Source organism: Bacillus rossius, chromosome 2 (assembly GCF_032445375.1).
Source record: "Bacillus rossius redtenbacheri isolate Brsri chromosome 2, Brsri_v3, whole genome shotgun sequence".
Taxonomy (NCBI): domain Eukaryota; kingdom Metazoa; phylum Arthropoda; class Insecta; order Phasmatodea; family Bacillidae; genus Bacillus; species Bacillus rossius.
In genome coordinates, this window is record NC_086331.1 from 98,966,836 (window position 1) to 98,980,972 (window position 14,137).

General features: G+C 35.2%; 1 protein-coding gene across 1 annotated transcript in view; it reads right to left on the reverse strand.

The window, feature by feature from the left end:
- LOC134529503 (dual serine/threonine and tyrosine protein kinase-like) overlaps positions 1-14,137 on the reverse strand; it is a 43,684-nt gene that overhangs the window by 16,299 nt on the left and 13,248 nt on the right. The window contains exons 3-6 of the mRNA XM_063363653.1: positions 13,588-13,826; positions 10,252-10,464; positions 8,623-8,806; positions 8,373-8,529 (exon numbers count right to left, since the gene is read on the reverse strand). Of these exons, the coding sequence (XP_063219723.1) occupies positions 8,373-8,529; positions 8,623-8,806; positions 10,252-10,464; positions 13,588-13,826 (793 nt within the window). The remainder of the gene's footprint in view (positions 1-8,372; positions 8,530-8,622; positions 8,807-10,251; positions 10,465-13,587; positions 13,827-14,137) is intronic.

Sequence of the window (14,137 nt, forward strand, 5' to 3'; positions counted from 1 at the left end):
ATGCAGCTCAGATTGAACCCTGCCATGCTGCAGGGATAGGCATATCGCAGCGATAGGCATCTGCCTGCGCCTCACGCCACCCGACTTGCTGGCATTTAGTAAGGGAGTATTTGGGCAGAGGGCAATACAAAGGGGTTTAAGCTTTTTGTTGTGCACCACGCCACGGACCATACTCGCAAGAAAATGGTGTTCTTTCAAGTACATATAATTTTAATTACTTACGTAAATCTGTATTGTTAGTGTTATATGAGTATTGTTTTAGCTGTGTCACTAAATATTTTTTGCTGGTATAATGCTTTTCACGGTACAAAAACAGTCAATTAGCTTGCTTGATCACATCTAATCTATACATAATATAAAATTAAAAACTAATTATTATTTTGCGGCTGTGGTCCGGGCGCTACCGTATATAATCAACCTGTTTCTCGTGTTTGGAACTTTGAAACTAGAATTTTCAACCACACTCATCAGTAATCACCCAAAATAAGGCTCTACTAATAGCGGCTTTGTTCCGAAGACGTAGACCTGCGACTTCATAACGTGAGTCCGTGTGGAACCACGGGACATAATTACAAACTATAAATTTATAAGTTACCCTTTCGGTAACTGTGAACAGTCAACATTTGTTTGCTTTCGGAGACAAAGAAATTATGTGAGAAAGGTTGTATGTTCTACCTGTACTGTGTTTTGTGGTTGCAAGATGGCTACCCCGCTGAATGTGGATTGTTCGAGTCGTAATAAAAATCCATTAATATCAGTTTGGTGTCTGAGAGACATTATTTAAATAACGAATCAGCGACACTAACAAGTGTCTGAAACTTACATAATTTTGGTGCCCAAATCATTTTTTTTTTGCAAGTGTTTTATGCATGTCCACTTCAGACCAATTTTGAGATAGCCGAGAGGTGGTCTCGGTGTTACATAGTCATAACTGAAATTAAACCATGTAATAAGCAGTAGTAACTTTACTGTAGTTCCAGATCATGGTAATTAGTCGTGCATTAATTTTCCTCTTTGTATACGTTCCTGCATTTTGTAAAATATTCCTTTAGTTAGAAATAGTTATACAGTGTTCTGCCTTCCCTATATATATATATAAATATAGAAAAAATATACATACACTGCATTAGAGCCATGTTTATGGTGGGGCAAAGGTAGTGCCTGCCCTAAGGCCGCACATTCCAAGGGGCTATATTTCCAGACAAAATTCCAAATTCCATAATAAAGAATTAAATGCTACAAAGTTTACATCAAAATAACACAACCCCAAAATGTATTACATAATTCATCGCCATGTACGTCGCGTGTGACCTGCGCACAAGCAAGATTTGAACTGTGTGCCAAAGACTCCCACAGGAGGGTCCTTTAAAGCCAGTGGCTTGTTCTTCTACGAACTTATAATGATAATGTCAACTTTTCTTAATTGTCCCTAGGGTTATTTTTTCTTTACACAGTATCGAAATATGTCCCATTGCCTTTATTTATCTATACTGGTCTGCATCGATGCCATATCCCAAACAATTCCGAAGGTTAGACGAGGATTCCCAAGTGGAACATTTTCTGACATTTAACTAATAACTAGCATTTTTATTAAGGGTTATGTTTATGTATCCTCTTGTGTTACAATTTTATTATATTTATTATGTATAAGTCTTAAAATTAGTGATGGCCCGATATCCAAAAACCAGATACCAATACCGATTCCGATATTTCCAAATATACTGATCCAATACCCAATACCTGATATTTCGATAATAGGCCTATCTCATTTCTAACACTGATTCTATATAATTGTGGTTCTGGAGTATTGTTAGAGACAATATTGAAAAATGTTAAATATTAATAAAACATACTTATGTGAATGTATGTTATTTTTATTAATTGTAAAATATTGTAAATTCACATTAAATAAAAGCTAATAATGAAATTATCATAATGGCCTACAAATAAGCTCTCTAAATTCAAGGTCTTAAAAAATTAAAATTTTTTCAAGGCCAGATAAAGCAATATTCTGGAGTAGGTATTACCTACAGTATGCAAAAAACATATTGTAACTACAAGGAAACAAATTTCAGATTTTTGTGGAGAAATGTTAGCATTTGAATGTGTTCAGGTGAAAGGCGATTCCGTTTTTTGGTACAAATCCACCTGCAGAGCTAAACAATCTTTCAGAATGAATTGAGGCAGGTGGAAAGCCCAAGATATATTCTGGCTAACAATTTCCGTCTCAGGGATGCAGGGATAAGTTTTTACGTTGTATGTGTGGCCCGGCTAAGCACACAGAGAAACGTAACAAAACAAAGACAAACAATGTTCTTTAGGAATTTTTCTTTACGGTGGTTGCGTTCTACGTTATTTGGAAATAAAAGAGTTTATTAAATTACCTTTGTTTATTTATTTTTTAAAAAAATGTTTTTGTCATCATTACATGGCCTCAGTACACAATTTTACAAATGAATTTAGTTAGAAAACTTTGTTACTTGCACAGTTTTTTGTCTTTTATTATACAAATTTTTACGATGTCTTTGAATTTTGATAGAATGAGGTCCAAATACATACCACAACACCATACATCTTGCCGTTGATGGTCGAGGAGTCTTGTCACTCGCCAAAAAATATATACTTTAGTAATGTCCCTTGGTTAACTACATAACTCAAGGTACCGTCGATCGTTGATCGTAATCACACGAAGTCGGGCCGACGCCGACGCCTAGGGCCTAAATTTATAGTTACATTGTCTAAAGATAAAGAATTTAGGTTAAAAACATACGGCCTGGCCCCAGCCCCTAGGCGTTAAATTGTCCCTTAGTAACTTTCCATTGTCTCGTGACTTGCCGACGACGCGACCGAGTTCGGCGACGATCGAGCCACAAGTGAGTTGGTCGACGAGAGTACCTTCCCTTGTAAAGGTGAAAACAAGGGAAGCAACCCCGTGGGCCAACCGACCAATCAGAGTACAGAATTCAGAAACATGACCATATAAGGAAATTCGGATGGGCGCCTCACTCCACACCAGGGCTCGCCCTGATTGGCTGGCTAGTGGTAGCCTCCAGAGAACCTACCAGACGGTCGCTACAGCTGTGCGTCCGCGTGACGCGTAAATCCCAAACACGCATTTACAAGGTGAAAAATAACTTTCTGGCACCAGGGTGTCGCGCCTGTCCGCTCTTCCTTCTGCACCTTCCAGACTATTCTCGAAATATTACACTAGCAATATCCAATAGAATTTAAAATTACCCAACAAATGTAAATACAATGTTCAAAATTTAGTAATCAAAGTTGAAATTCATACCGTATTACAAATTTTAGTTTAAAAATAATGTCCTGTAAAATTATAGTCTACACTGCTTTAAACAAAACCATTACTGAAATTAATTATCAAATATCAAAATTAATTATTATGGATTGGAATTAACCCTCAAATTAATAATAAAGTATCTCAAGGAAATAAGTATTTTAAGGCCTTCCATGAAATTTAACCAAAGTAATTAATAACAATTCTCAACAGCCCTGAACCACTATCGTTACCTACACATTAAATAATTATTATCCTTCATATCAAAGTCATTCCCAATCAATATTATTATGACCCAAAAAAAAATATCTGTATATAACAAATCCTCATTGTGCAATGCTACAAAGTGATTCCACAAATTTGATGTATTGAATGTCCTAAAAGATTTCCCACCACGCAATATTTCTTTACAGCAATAATTGCAAATTGCTTCTGCCTTATCATTGGTTTTTACTTGAAAATTTAACCAGATGTCACTTTTCGGCGGCATTGCGCATTGTACTCACAAAACAATAATGCTTATAACCCGGACAGCTCTATACTAACAACACAGGCGGGAGTGTGAAAATAACCTAGCGGCAAGAGGCATGCCGTCTGCCATCTATCGGACTGAGGTGAAAACAACGCCACGTTTTCACACAAAAATCTTGTAGCTGTCCGGTATTAGTCGCTAGTGTATTTGCTTATAATGTACGAATCACGAGTCACTGCATGTACTTAGTCCAGTGTCTCAACTGTAATCTACGAAAAATACCGTCCGAAAAACATTAAACTTTTGTACCCTTTGTAAAATTTCATCACGGTAAACGACACGCTAGAAAGGAAGGTCTTCAATTAGCAAATTTTGTGACCATTGTTCAAGTGTATCACTCCATTTATTGGAGCGAAAACACGTTAAAAATAGGTGAAAAGTAATTTCAATACAACTTTGAAACGTACTGCAGAGTTTATAAAACCACACATCTTTATTTATGTTGTTGGAAATGCACTCAATATAGCCAACATAATACTTTTGCTGCAACTTGCCCTACTTAAACTCGTTTCCTATTTTAGTTTTTGTATAACTTACATAACGTCTTTGTATAGAACAACAGTGGGCGACCATGAAACGACACGGAAAGAAAATGCCTGTTATATCAAGCAGCAACTTTATTCTTCTTCATGTTTACTTACGGCTACACCACTTATTAAATTAAATATCGTAATTATTTTTGTTTATGTTTTCAATTTATGTACACTTAGTGAAATTTGAAAATTCATCAAGCGAAAACATTTTGCGAATATCTGAAACGAATAAATATGCACTAATGACTGAGATTTGTGTACACATGGAAGAATTGTACCGTCGGGATGCATTGCAGTATCAGAAAGAAGAAATAGGCTTGAAATTGTTTCAGTGGAAAATATGCTTGGAATTACTAGGTAATATGGTGACATGAAGAAAGATAAATTACGCCCGCGGAAAATAAGCTTGGAATTACGGTTAAAGTTATGTGAGAAGTATTATTGGCAAGAGCAACGATCGGTTATAAAAATATCGCAAGTATTTACCGATGTCCGATATTGAAAAATGTGCCGATATTACCGATCTTCGATATTGAATATCGAATATCGGGCCATCACTACTTCAAATAAAAGCAACACAAATTTGGATACTTATAATGGTAATTTCAAAGTGGCAAGTGTACTGAGTACAACTCGCAGTACACAACACCAAATGTTAAGTATTGTTTACATCAACTATTATGCCTACAAGAGTACCACAGCTTAACATCTGATAACAGCAAGGTCATAAATGGTAACCACAACAACATAAACCTAAGAATATAATACCTTCCAAGGAACCATCCGAGCATTTTCCATTTTCCCGGAGTGGATTTGGAAAACAACTGAAAAATTAAATTAGGATGTCCAAGCCAAGATTCAAACTCAGGCCCTCCAGAATGCAAGTTCAATTGTTTTCAAACCATGGACAATCATATAGTTGCCTATCATTTATCATTTGATGAATGCTTACTGGTACTTTGTTTTTTTTTTTTGCTTTGACTGAAAAACATATAACGTAACAAAAGACAAAAGAACCTGCACAGACCCTACTGTCACCACATGGTCACATGATGAGCACACCAGGAAGGAGAAGCTGCCTACTAGCTGAGAACAGAGGTCACGTGCAGTCTGAATTACACGATAAAATTAACGGAATGGCTTTTAAGTTGGAATTTAAAGCACGTATTTAAACAGGTATGAAGATGTAGTTTACAATGTTGGAACAATGTTGCAATGAAATTTTGATGTGCGATGTCACTGAAACAAATAGTGTTGCAATACATGTTTTAATATAAACAATAGAACGAATTCTGATGGAGGAAAAGGAAAAGAGTAAAACCTGTTAGACTTTTTTGACACCATCAGGTAATATAAACAAAGCACAGGAAAGTAATTAAAATAGACTGAAAAAAATCTGTGAATTTTATTCTGTAACAGAATCTGTTCCAACATTAAAAAATAAAATAATGCTTTGCAATAAGACAGCAGCATTATACTTGAGAAATTAGCTGCTAAGTTTTCACTAAGAAAAAAAGTCAAATCAAAGAGAAATATTTTAGTTGAAAAGCCTTCATTAGCGGTTTGGTGAGGGTGCCAACTTGAACAAATACGTGAATTTCGTAAGGCTAGTGGAACCATAGTAAATGTTGACAAAATCACAGCATAAGTTATTGTCAGCACTCAAATACAGAAATTGACGTCATTAAATCCATTTTGCCAGATACACATTTATTTTGCATGAATATGGAGAAAAATACTTGTTTTTATGAATAATTTGATTATTTTTAAGTCAAAGCAGAAGTCTGGAGATAACATTGTTGAAATTGATTTTGTAAACATTCACTATATGTGAAAAGTAATTTACTGCCACATTTTCCTGAAAAATAAGTTATAGTGTTCAGTTAAACAAAAACTTACAGGATTATACCTCAACTAGGCATTCAAAACAGATTGTCTAGCAACAAGAACAAAAGTGAATCTATTGCTTTTAATAAATATTGTACCAACTAAAAAATCTAGTTTGTAATAATTTTTATAGTTCATGCATGGTGGTAACTTTTTACTTATGTTTCAATGTTCTGAGAGTGGTATTTACAAGGGTTGTCTGAAAAGTTTCCGACCTCAACATGAAGATGGCAGCACTCGTCAACGAAAATTGGGGAATGTGTTAAGTCATGTTTTGGAATAAACTTTCTGAAATTTCAGCCATTTTCGACGTGAATAGATTTTTTAACCATTTTTTCTTGAGTGAATGCACATATTTTTGTGAAAATGAAAAAAATTAGTATCGAAGTGTTATTCAATATTTGTTTTTGAAAGGCAATACACCTACGCTAATTGAAGACGAGTTGGGCGGTGTGCACGGCGACTCTGCGCCATCATTTACCACAGGGATATTTCGGGCAGCTCAATTCAAACATGGCCACACCAGCTCGGGTGACAATGAACGTCTGCGACACCAAAAACCGCGAAGGGAGAATCAGCTCCAAAAAATGCAAAGACTGTTCCTTTGGCCGGAGAAAAAACAGATACTGTTTTCTAGGCTAGTCATGGAGTTGTCTAAATAAATTATTTTGGAAAAAGAATAACATAACTACGCATCATTACTTGACCAGCTGAAGGCAGAAATTGCGGAAAAATGTCACACTTGCAGAAACAAAAAAAAATGTTTCACCAGAACAATGCACCAGCTCACACCTCAGCGGTTGCCATGGTGAAAATCTACGAACTGCGGTTTGAACTGCTTGACCACCCTCCTAACTCACCAGATCTAAACCCAATTGACATTTTTTTTGTTCCCTAGGCTAAAAGTTGCACTCAGAGGACAGACATTTTTGTCGAATGAAGAGGCCATCACGTTCGTAAACAACTATTATGCAGAGACTCACGAAAACAATTGTTAAAAAACAACTGCTCGTCCCAAATGGCTGAAATTTCAGACAGTATATTCCAAAACATGACCAAACACAATCCCCAATTTTCGTTGACGAGTGCTGCCATCTTCATGATGAGGTCGGAAACTTTTCAGACAACCCTTGTGTGTGTTAAAAGGACACAAAAGCACTTCAGTAAAATATTGGCCCAATTAAATTTTTTAGCTATGGCTATGCCATAAATTAGACTTCCTTCATAACAGTTTATTCAGCTATGCCTTTGTAAGGGCCTTTAAATTTATGCATATCTGAAAGAAGTTTATATGAGTATTTGTGGGTTAACAACGAAAGGAAATGAATACCCAGTTTCCAGTCAAATCATTATACTAAACAATAAAAAAAAAATACACTAAACCACAAATGAAATTGTATTGTTTGTACAGCAATTATAAAAAGCTGAAAAGTGATTAAGTTACCAAACTAGTGATCAAATAAATTTCTGAGTTACGACATTGCTGCTCGTGTAAGACTGACTCAAGTGCAACGGTTGGTTTCTCACCCCACTTGGCTCGCCGTGGGAGGGGAAGGTAGACGATGCGCACAGCGATATCAAAGAAGGCTCTTTTGCTTCTTGAGACATTATAGTGATGAGTATAAAGTTATATTTTTGACAATAAACATAATTTTACCACAAATTTACAAGTGGTTTTGCCATTCACTTTACTTATTGAAGAATAATGAAATAGGCCCATTTTTACATTAAAAAAATTAAAATGCATTCATGAATTGAAAAATATTAGTCACTAAATTAAATACAATATTTTTGATCATGAAATGATGCATTATGGAGAGAAAAAAAACTATCATGTATGTGAAGACAATGGCCAAAAATTTTATAATATATGCAAATGAGATACTTTACAGTTTTGAGTACACATATTTATTTTCATGTCATTTTTTTCTTGGCAGTCATCATTTAGGATTTAAACATTGTCTTGCCAAAACAGAGTAAAATATCCAGGATTTCTAAAACAATTTTGTATTAAATAGAGAGAGCACTCTAATTTTTCTTCAAAGAGTTTTGATGGTTTAGGATGATACTGAAATTTTATAGTCAAGCTGTAACATCCTTAAAACATTTACTAAAATTGTTTTACCTAGTGTAGTAAAATTCCATAGCCAGGTCATTCCAATGTTTTTCATCTGGAGGGACCACAGACTTGACTGCACAAGGCCCTGCTCCGCTCCACGACTCACAGGCAAACACGACGCCATATTGCCCACGGCCAATTTCTTTACCCAGAACTGGCATACCTGTTTCAAAGAGCCAAACAAGTAAATGATTGCACAAAAAAAAAATTCAATAAATAATTTACTTGCGTTGAAAATTATTCTAAAAGCACTCACCATACTGAACCATGTCACACATCGATGTACTCTCCAGTGCCAGACGTGCCATCCGCGGCGCATAAACCTTCCGGATGGTAACACGCTGCTTCTCCGTTCTTTCCAAGTGACCTGAATAATGATTTTCCAAAGTCTTAATTGCCACTTGAAAAGACTGATGAGATGCTCGTACTCTTTCTCGAAACTAAAAATATTTTATGCATGTATTAAGTCAAACATATTGAATGGCAATATTACAACAGTTAAATAATTTCCCAGTTAAACCAACATAAATAACTAAGCCAGTCAACAAAACATAAGGGGAAAAAAGAAACTATTAAATTTTTGCTACTGCGAATTGTGGAACGAAATATAAATGTTTAGTATTGAAGAAATGCTTTATACACTATAACATAAAATAAACAAGAAATAAATATAATTTAAGCACATCACTGTTAACTAGAGGTTGGAAAAATTTTTAAACATATTATTAGCTCTTTTAAGCAAACATAGTTCTTTGCATAAAATTTAAAGCTAGTTTTATGTTTGCCTGATCTAAAAGTTATTTTGTAGTTTCATTTAGCCTTACTTTTCTTCACACTGAGACATTTAATAGCCTACCCTAGGGGCTATTGAAATTATTTCCATTCAGAACAATTTTATAGGCCACTAGCTTAGATCTCACAACCTGCTATCTTTACCTCAACAGTTTGTGTTTAGTTTGAGGTTATGTAGTTCATTTAAATTGCATTAAAAAAAAATATTTTACCTTTATGAGAGAGTTAGAATATATATAGACACAATAAAAATTACATGTGTTTGGTGTGGCATTAAAGACTGTTTAGTGTTTGACTGTAGATGTACATAATTATTTTTAAATTAAAACACTGCACATAGCAAGAAATTCCAAAACTATTAATATGAAAAATGTAATAAATAAAAAACAATTTTAATTAACTGACCTTCAAATAATTCACAAAACACCCTCTTATTCTGCCTCTTTTGAAAAAATATTTTATGTAATGGAACAAAGAAAACACACATAAGATAATTTGTTATATATAGGTAGGCATTGTGAAAACTGAAACCCATATTACATGAAAACAACCAACAAATATTTTCGTACCAAACATTTTTGCTATTTTGTACATTTTTAATACTCTCAGCCATAATGTCACTCTAACCAGATTGCAATAACAAATTTAAAAATATACAAACATGAAGTCAAAGCTTGTGGGTCAGATAAGTAAAGAAAGATGTTGGTATACATTCCGTTCTTCAAAGTCTCAATGTATCAATTGTAGCTTTTATTTACAAACAACTCATGACTTGAAGTTTTAAATTAAGAACCATCTTACACAATATTTGTAAAATTTAAAACCTTTATCTCAATAACAGAATTTTGTAGAAGTAAGTAAATATTTCAAAATGAGAGTGTTGATATTGAGTATTCCAAAATAAAATCGTAAAAACTTGAAAATCATCCTCCTGGTTAAAATAAACAGTCTTCAATCAAGATAAATAAACACTGCATCATGTTTTAATGTTTACCTTTTAAATTCAATTAAACATATACTTAACTGAAAACTACACAACTTAAAATTTACATTTGATGACTACCTACAGACTACTAAGGGATAAAATACTAACTTGGGCTGAGATACTTTTTGCTAGTCGTGAAGGATTCATGGAATTCAAGATGTCCGTTGCAACTTTCTTTCTCCAAACAGCATTCAGTCGTGGAGCAGCGACCCAGGGTAGCTGTAGTCCATGAAGGAGTGTACGCAGCCTCTCAAGAAATGAGTGCAACAGCGAGGCTGAGGTTGAAGCATTCACTTCCACATTGTATGCAACATTCAGTATCTGAAACATTTGTTTCACTACCTTCTCCACTATGCTGCAATAAAGGTTTTGTCAAGACAGTTCATGTTTGAGGTGATAGGTGCCACTCTATGAAAGTTTACAAGCATAATGACCAAACCTCAATACCCGCCTTACCATGCCCCACTAACATAATTCAAATTTCACTGCTGCTGTTTACTACATCTGTCAAACTAAATACAGCTGCACACAACCAGCTGAAGGGAGGTCGAACCATGCCATGTGGTTGGGCTTAGAACAAAGTGGTCAAGAGAGCAGCAATCATGCCAGCACATGATCATGACAAGCAACATAAAATAATATTAAAATAAAATATTACTTAAGAAATGACACGGGTTGACATCAGTGTTTGAATAAAATTTGTTCAAAAAAATCAGATGTGTAAGTAAGGGTTTAAAAAAAATGGCCCCACTATTTGAATATCTACACCATTAAATTAATATTTCTACCTCGCATACAGTCAAAGATCTCCTAGGCTATTCATTCCTGTTGGAATTATTTCATCTGCACTCATAAATATATCCTTCGGAAATTCAGAAAATGAAATGCTTAAACAAATTAGGCCCAAACTATAATTCAAAACTAGCCATTTAATTTTGTTAGTTTAAAAACTATGCTGTTTTTGCTGAATTTCTTTATAAAATATTATATGTACTAATAAACTGTTTGATTCTAACAACCTAGATTTTAGAAAGTACTGTACTAATTTCTGAACATTTCTGTAAAGTTTATCTGCCACTCAGTTTCTGGTGAGCTTGGTACCACCAGGTGGAATTTTTTGGTTGGTGCAAAAAGGGTGGGTGACACAGGGCGATGCTCACATCACTAAATGTAGCATGGCCTAACCAGAGGATATAAATAACATTTGGCGATGTCACACTTTTTCCAGGAGCTATCAGCTATTTCCTGTGGCAGTTCAAAGAAACATGCAAAGGAGTTTCAAAGTGATAGCCAACAGTACCTGATTCCCCTTCTTTGTGATCGGGGAGGAGCGACGGAATCACAGAATGTTGTGCCGTGGCAGAAGAGTTGATTCACAGAATTGAAAGTGTAACCTGCATGGTTAAGTGTTGTAATGGCAAATCTCTTCAAAACAGCAGTCTTTCTTGATTGGCAAACTTGCAAGTACATGTTTGTAGTTATAAGGTATAACTAACATGGTTATTCGCACTTAAGGTGTCAGGACCTACAAGATAATAGTGCATTGCAGTGACTCAGTGCTCAAAAATCTGTGCAATGCCGGGGTGCTGGCACCAAACCCACATTAGCGAACACTGCCACAGAAGACTGACCCCTCTTGCAAGTGTAGTTAAGTTTACGATAACCTTAGCAGCCAAGAGTGTTAATGTTGATTAAAAAGATTTTCATGGATTTACGCCATTGCTGGTTTTAATATAAGTCATAGAGAAACCTCAAGAATGAACAAGAATGATAAATACACAAACACACAGAAAACAAGCTAAACTTAGCCGATGTCCTGATTATCTGTTTTGTATCATCGTTGGGTTCGTCTGTTTGTCCCTGTGTTGTCCAAGGTTGTTGTTTGTCTGTGAACTTGTTAAAACTGTCTCGTTATCAGCCCACTGTTTGTGCTGTGATATTTTTTTCAGACTAATTTCTTCCATGGAATTCTCTCTGTGGTATCTGTGTGTTTAACATTTGACATCAGCTGATTTTGGCTCATTTTCTGTGTGTTTGTGTATTCATCTTTCTTGTTCATTCTTGTGGTTTCTCTTATGACATACAGTTAAAACCAGCAATGGCAATGTCCATGAAACTCTTTTAAATCAAGCTTTCCCATTGCAAAATTCATTCAGAGAACGTAGTGTTAGTGTCACTAGACATGACATTTCTCCCTTGGCCATCGCTCACTGCGCTTCACGCACTGTGGGTTATGAACCCATGAGGCTGGTTGCATAGTAAACGTGGAGGGAGGCAAGTGCCAGCGACACACATTGCAATTGCCTTGCAACTGGATCAAACCTACCCTAGTAAATAGCACAGAATCTGTGTGTTGTAGCTAGTGGTAAGGTATCCGAATAAGTTAAGCTGAAAATAAGGTTTTCCAGGGTTCATTGTTGTTTATTTTTACATAGTAACTTGCTCATTTGAAATACATTGTAACCAAAATGCAAAAAAAAAAAAACATTTAATTTAAATTATTCAATATTAGCACACCATAATAAAATCTTAATCAAAAACTGGCTTCAAAACTAGCAAAGTGCACCATAAGTGGCTTGAAATTAAATTGTCTTTGAACACAAGTCATTTTACTAGGTACCTCATGACTCAAGTATGTAAAATGACCATGCCAATCACAATTTCAGTATGTTATGGAGCACGTTGGTGCAGTGATAACACAGTTAACTCATATTCGGAGGAGCCAGGTTCAAATTCCGGTCTGACCATTTGGATTTTTCATGGTTTCTTAAAATCACTCCAGGCTAATGCTACGATGATTCCTCACTATAGGCCATGGTTGAGTGTTGAGGAGGGCCTAATGACTTCATTATTGACATGATGTAACACCATAATTAAAAAGAAAAATTATGTATTTAAAGGTACATGATGCAGTTATAATTCAGAGGTGAGCCATTTATGCAAATCACAATGGTTTGCTAAGCCATTTAAATTTTCAAGAGCATGAATTAAGATTGCCAGATGCAGTCAGAAAATGTACTTTTGCATCACTTACTTAGAAAATTATTTCACATAGTCTAGCTGCCTGTATACTTACACAATTTATTTTAAACATATTATCTGCACCTTTCCTTTTAATTATTTATCAAATTGATGCATTAAATTCAATGCCAAAGAGTTTTGTGATCTTAATCAGTCTAAATCTCTGTCTGGCACTAACTGAGAAAACAGTAAACATTACAGATCATTTGTGTGCCGTAGAAAATCAAGAAAATGACGGGAAAATGTTCAGCAAGTTTTGGTCCATAAGTTAATTAATTACAACCTTCTGAAGATCCCAGTTAACAATACTATTGGTCAGCAAGCAGCTTTCCGGGGATAAAAGCATAAAAGTGTGGAATTGTTTTTAAAAAAGGTTTTTCTTTTAAATAGGTATATTAAACACTAATGAAAAAAATACTATACCTGCTTTATTGCATCACTAGCCTGTAGACTGTGCTCCTGATCATGACAATTCTTCTCCAAACTTTCCACACAGCGTTGGAGGGTGCCCACAATAGAGTCCTGGAGACAGTTGATAGATTGCACTAGCTTATTTGCCACACAACTATTGAGCCAGTTGAGCACAAGGTTTTGAATCTCGACTGTAGCCATGTTAACAACCTGTGCAGACTTCACCTCCTCCGAGTCAGAAACTGAGATGCCTGGAAAAGTTCACAAATCTATACATATATTGAAATGTTTTCAGATGAACAGCTTAAAATGTTTATTTCATGAACATACATTTCTAAACTTTCAGGGACTATATATAGTAATAATCTAATAAACCACCATGTATAGGCTTCTAACAGCAATGGCAAAGTTTCTTTACTCATGGTCTGGTCTAAGACATCAGTGTTTTTACGAGGAAACATATAGAACCGGGAGGTTTTTGAATTCAGTCATGTGTTCACAAGAACAGCTGGCTACCATCAATTTTTAATTTCATAAAAAAATTACACAAACACACTTGCAG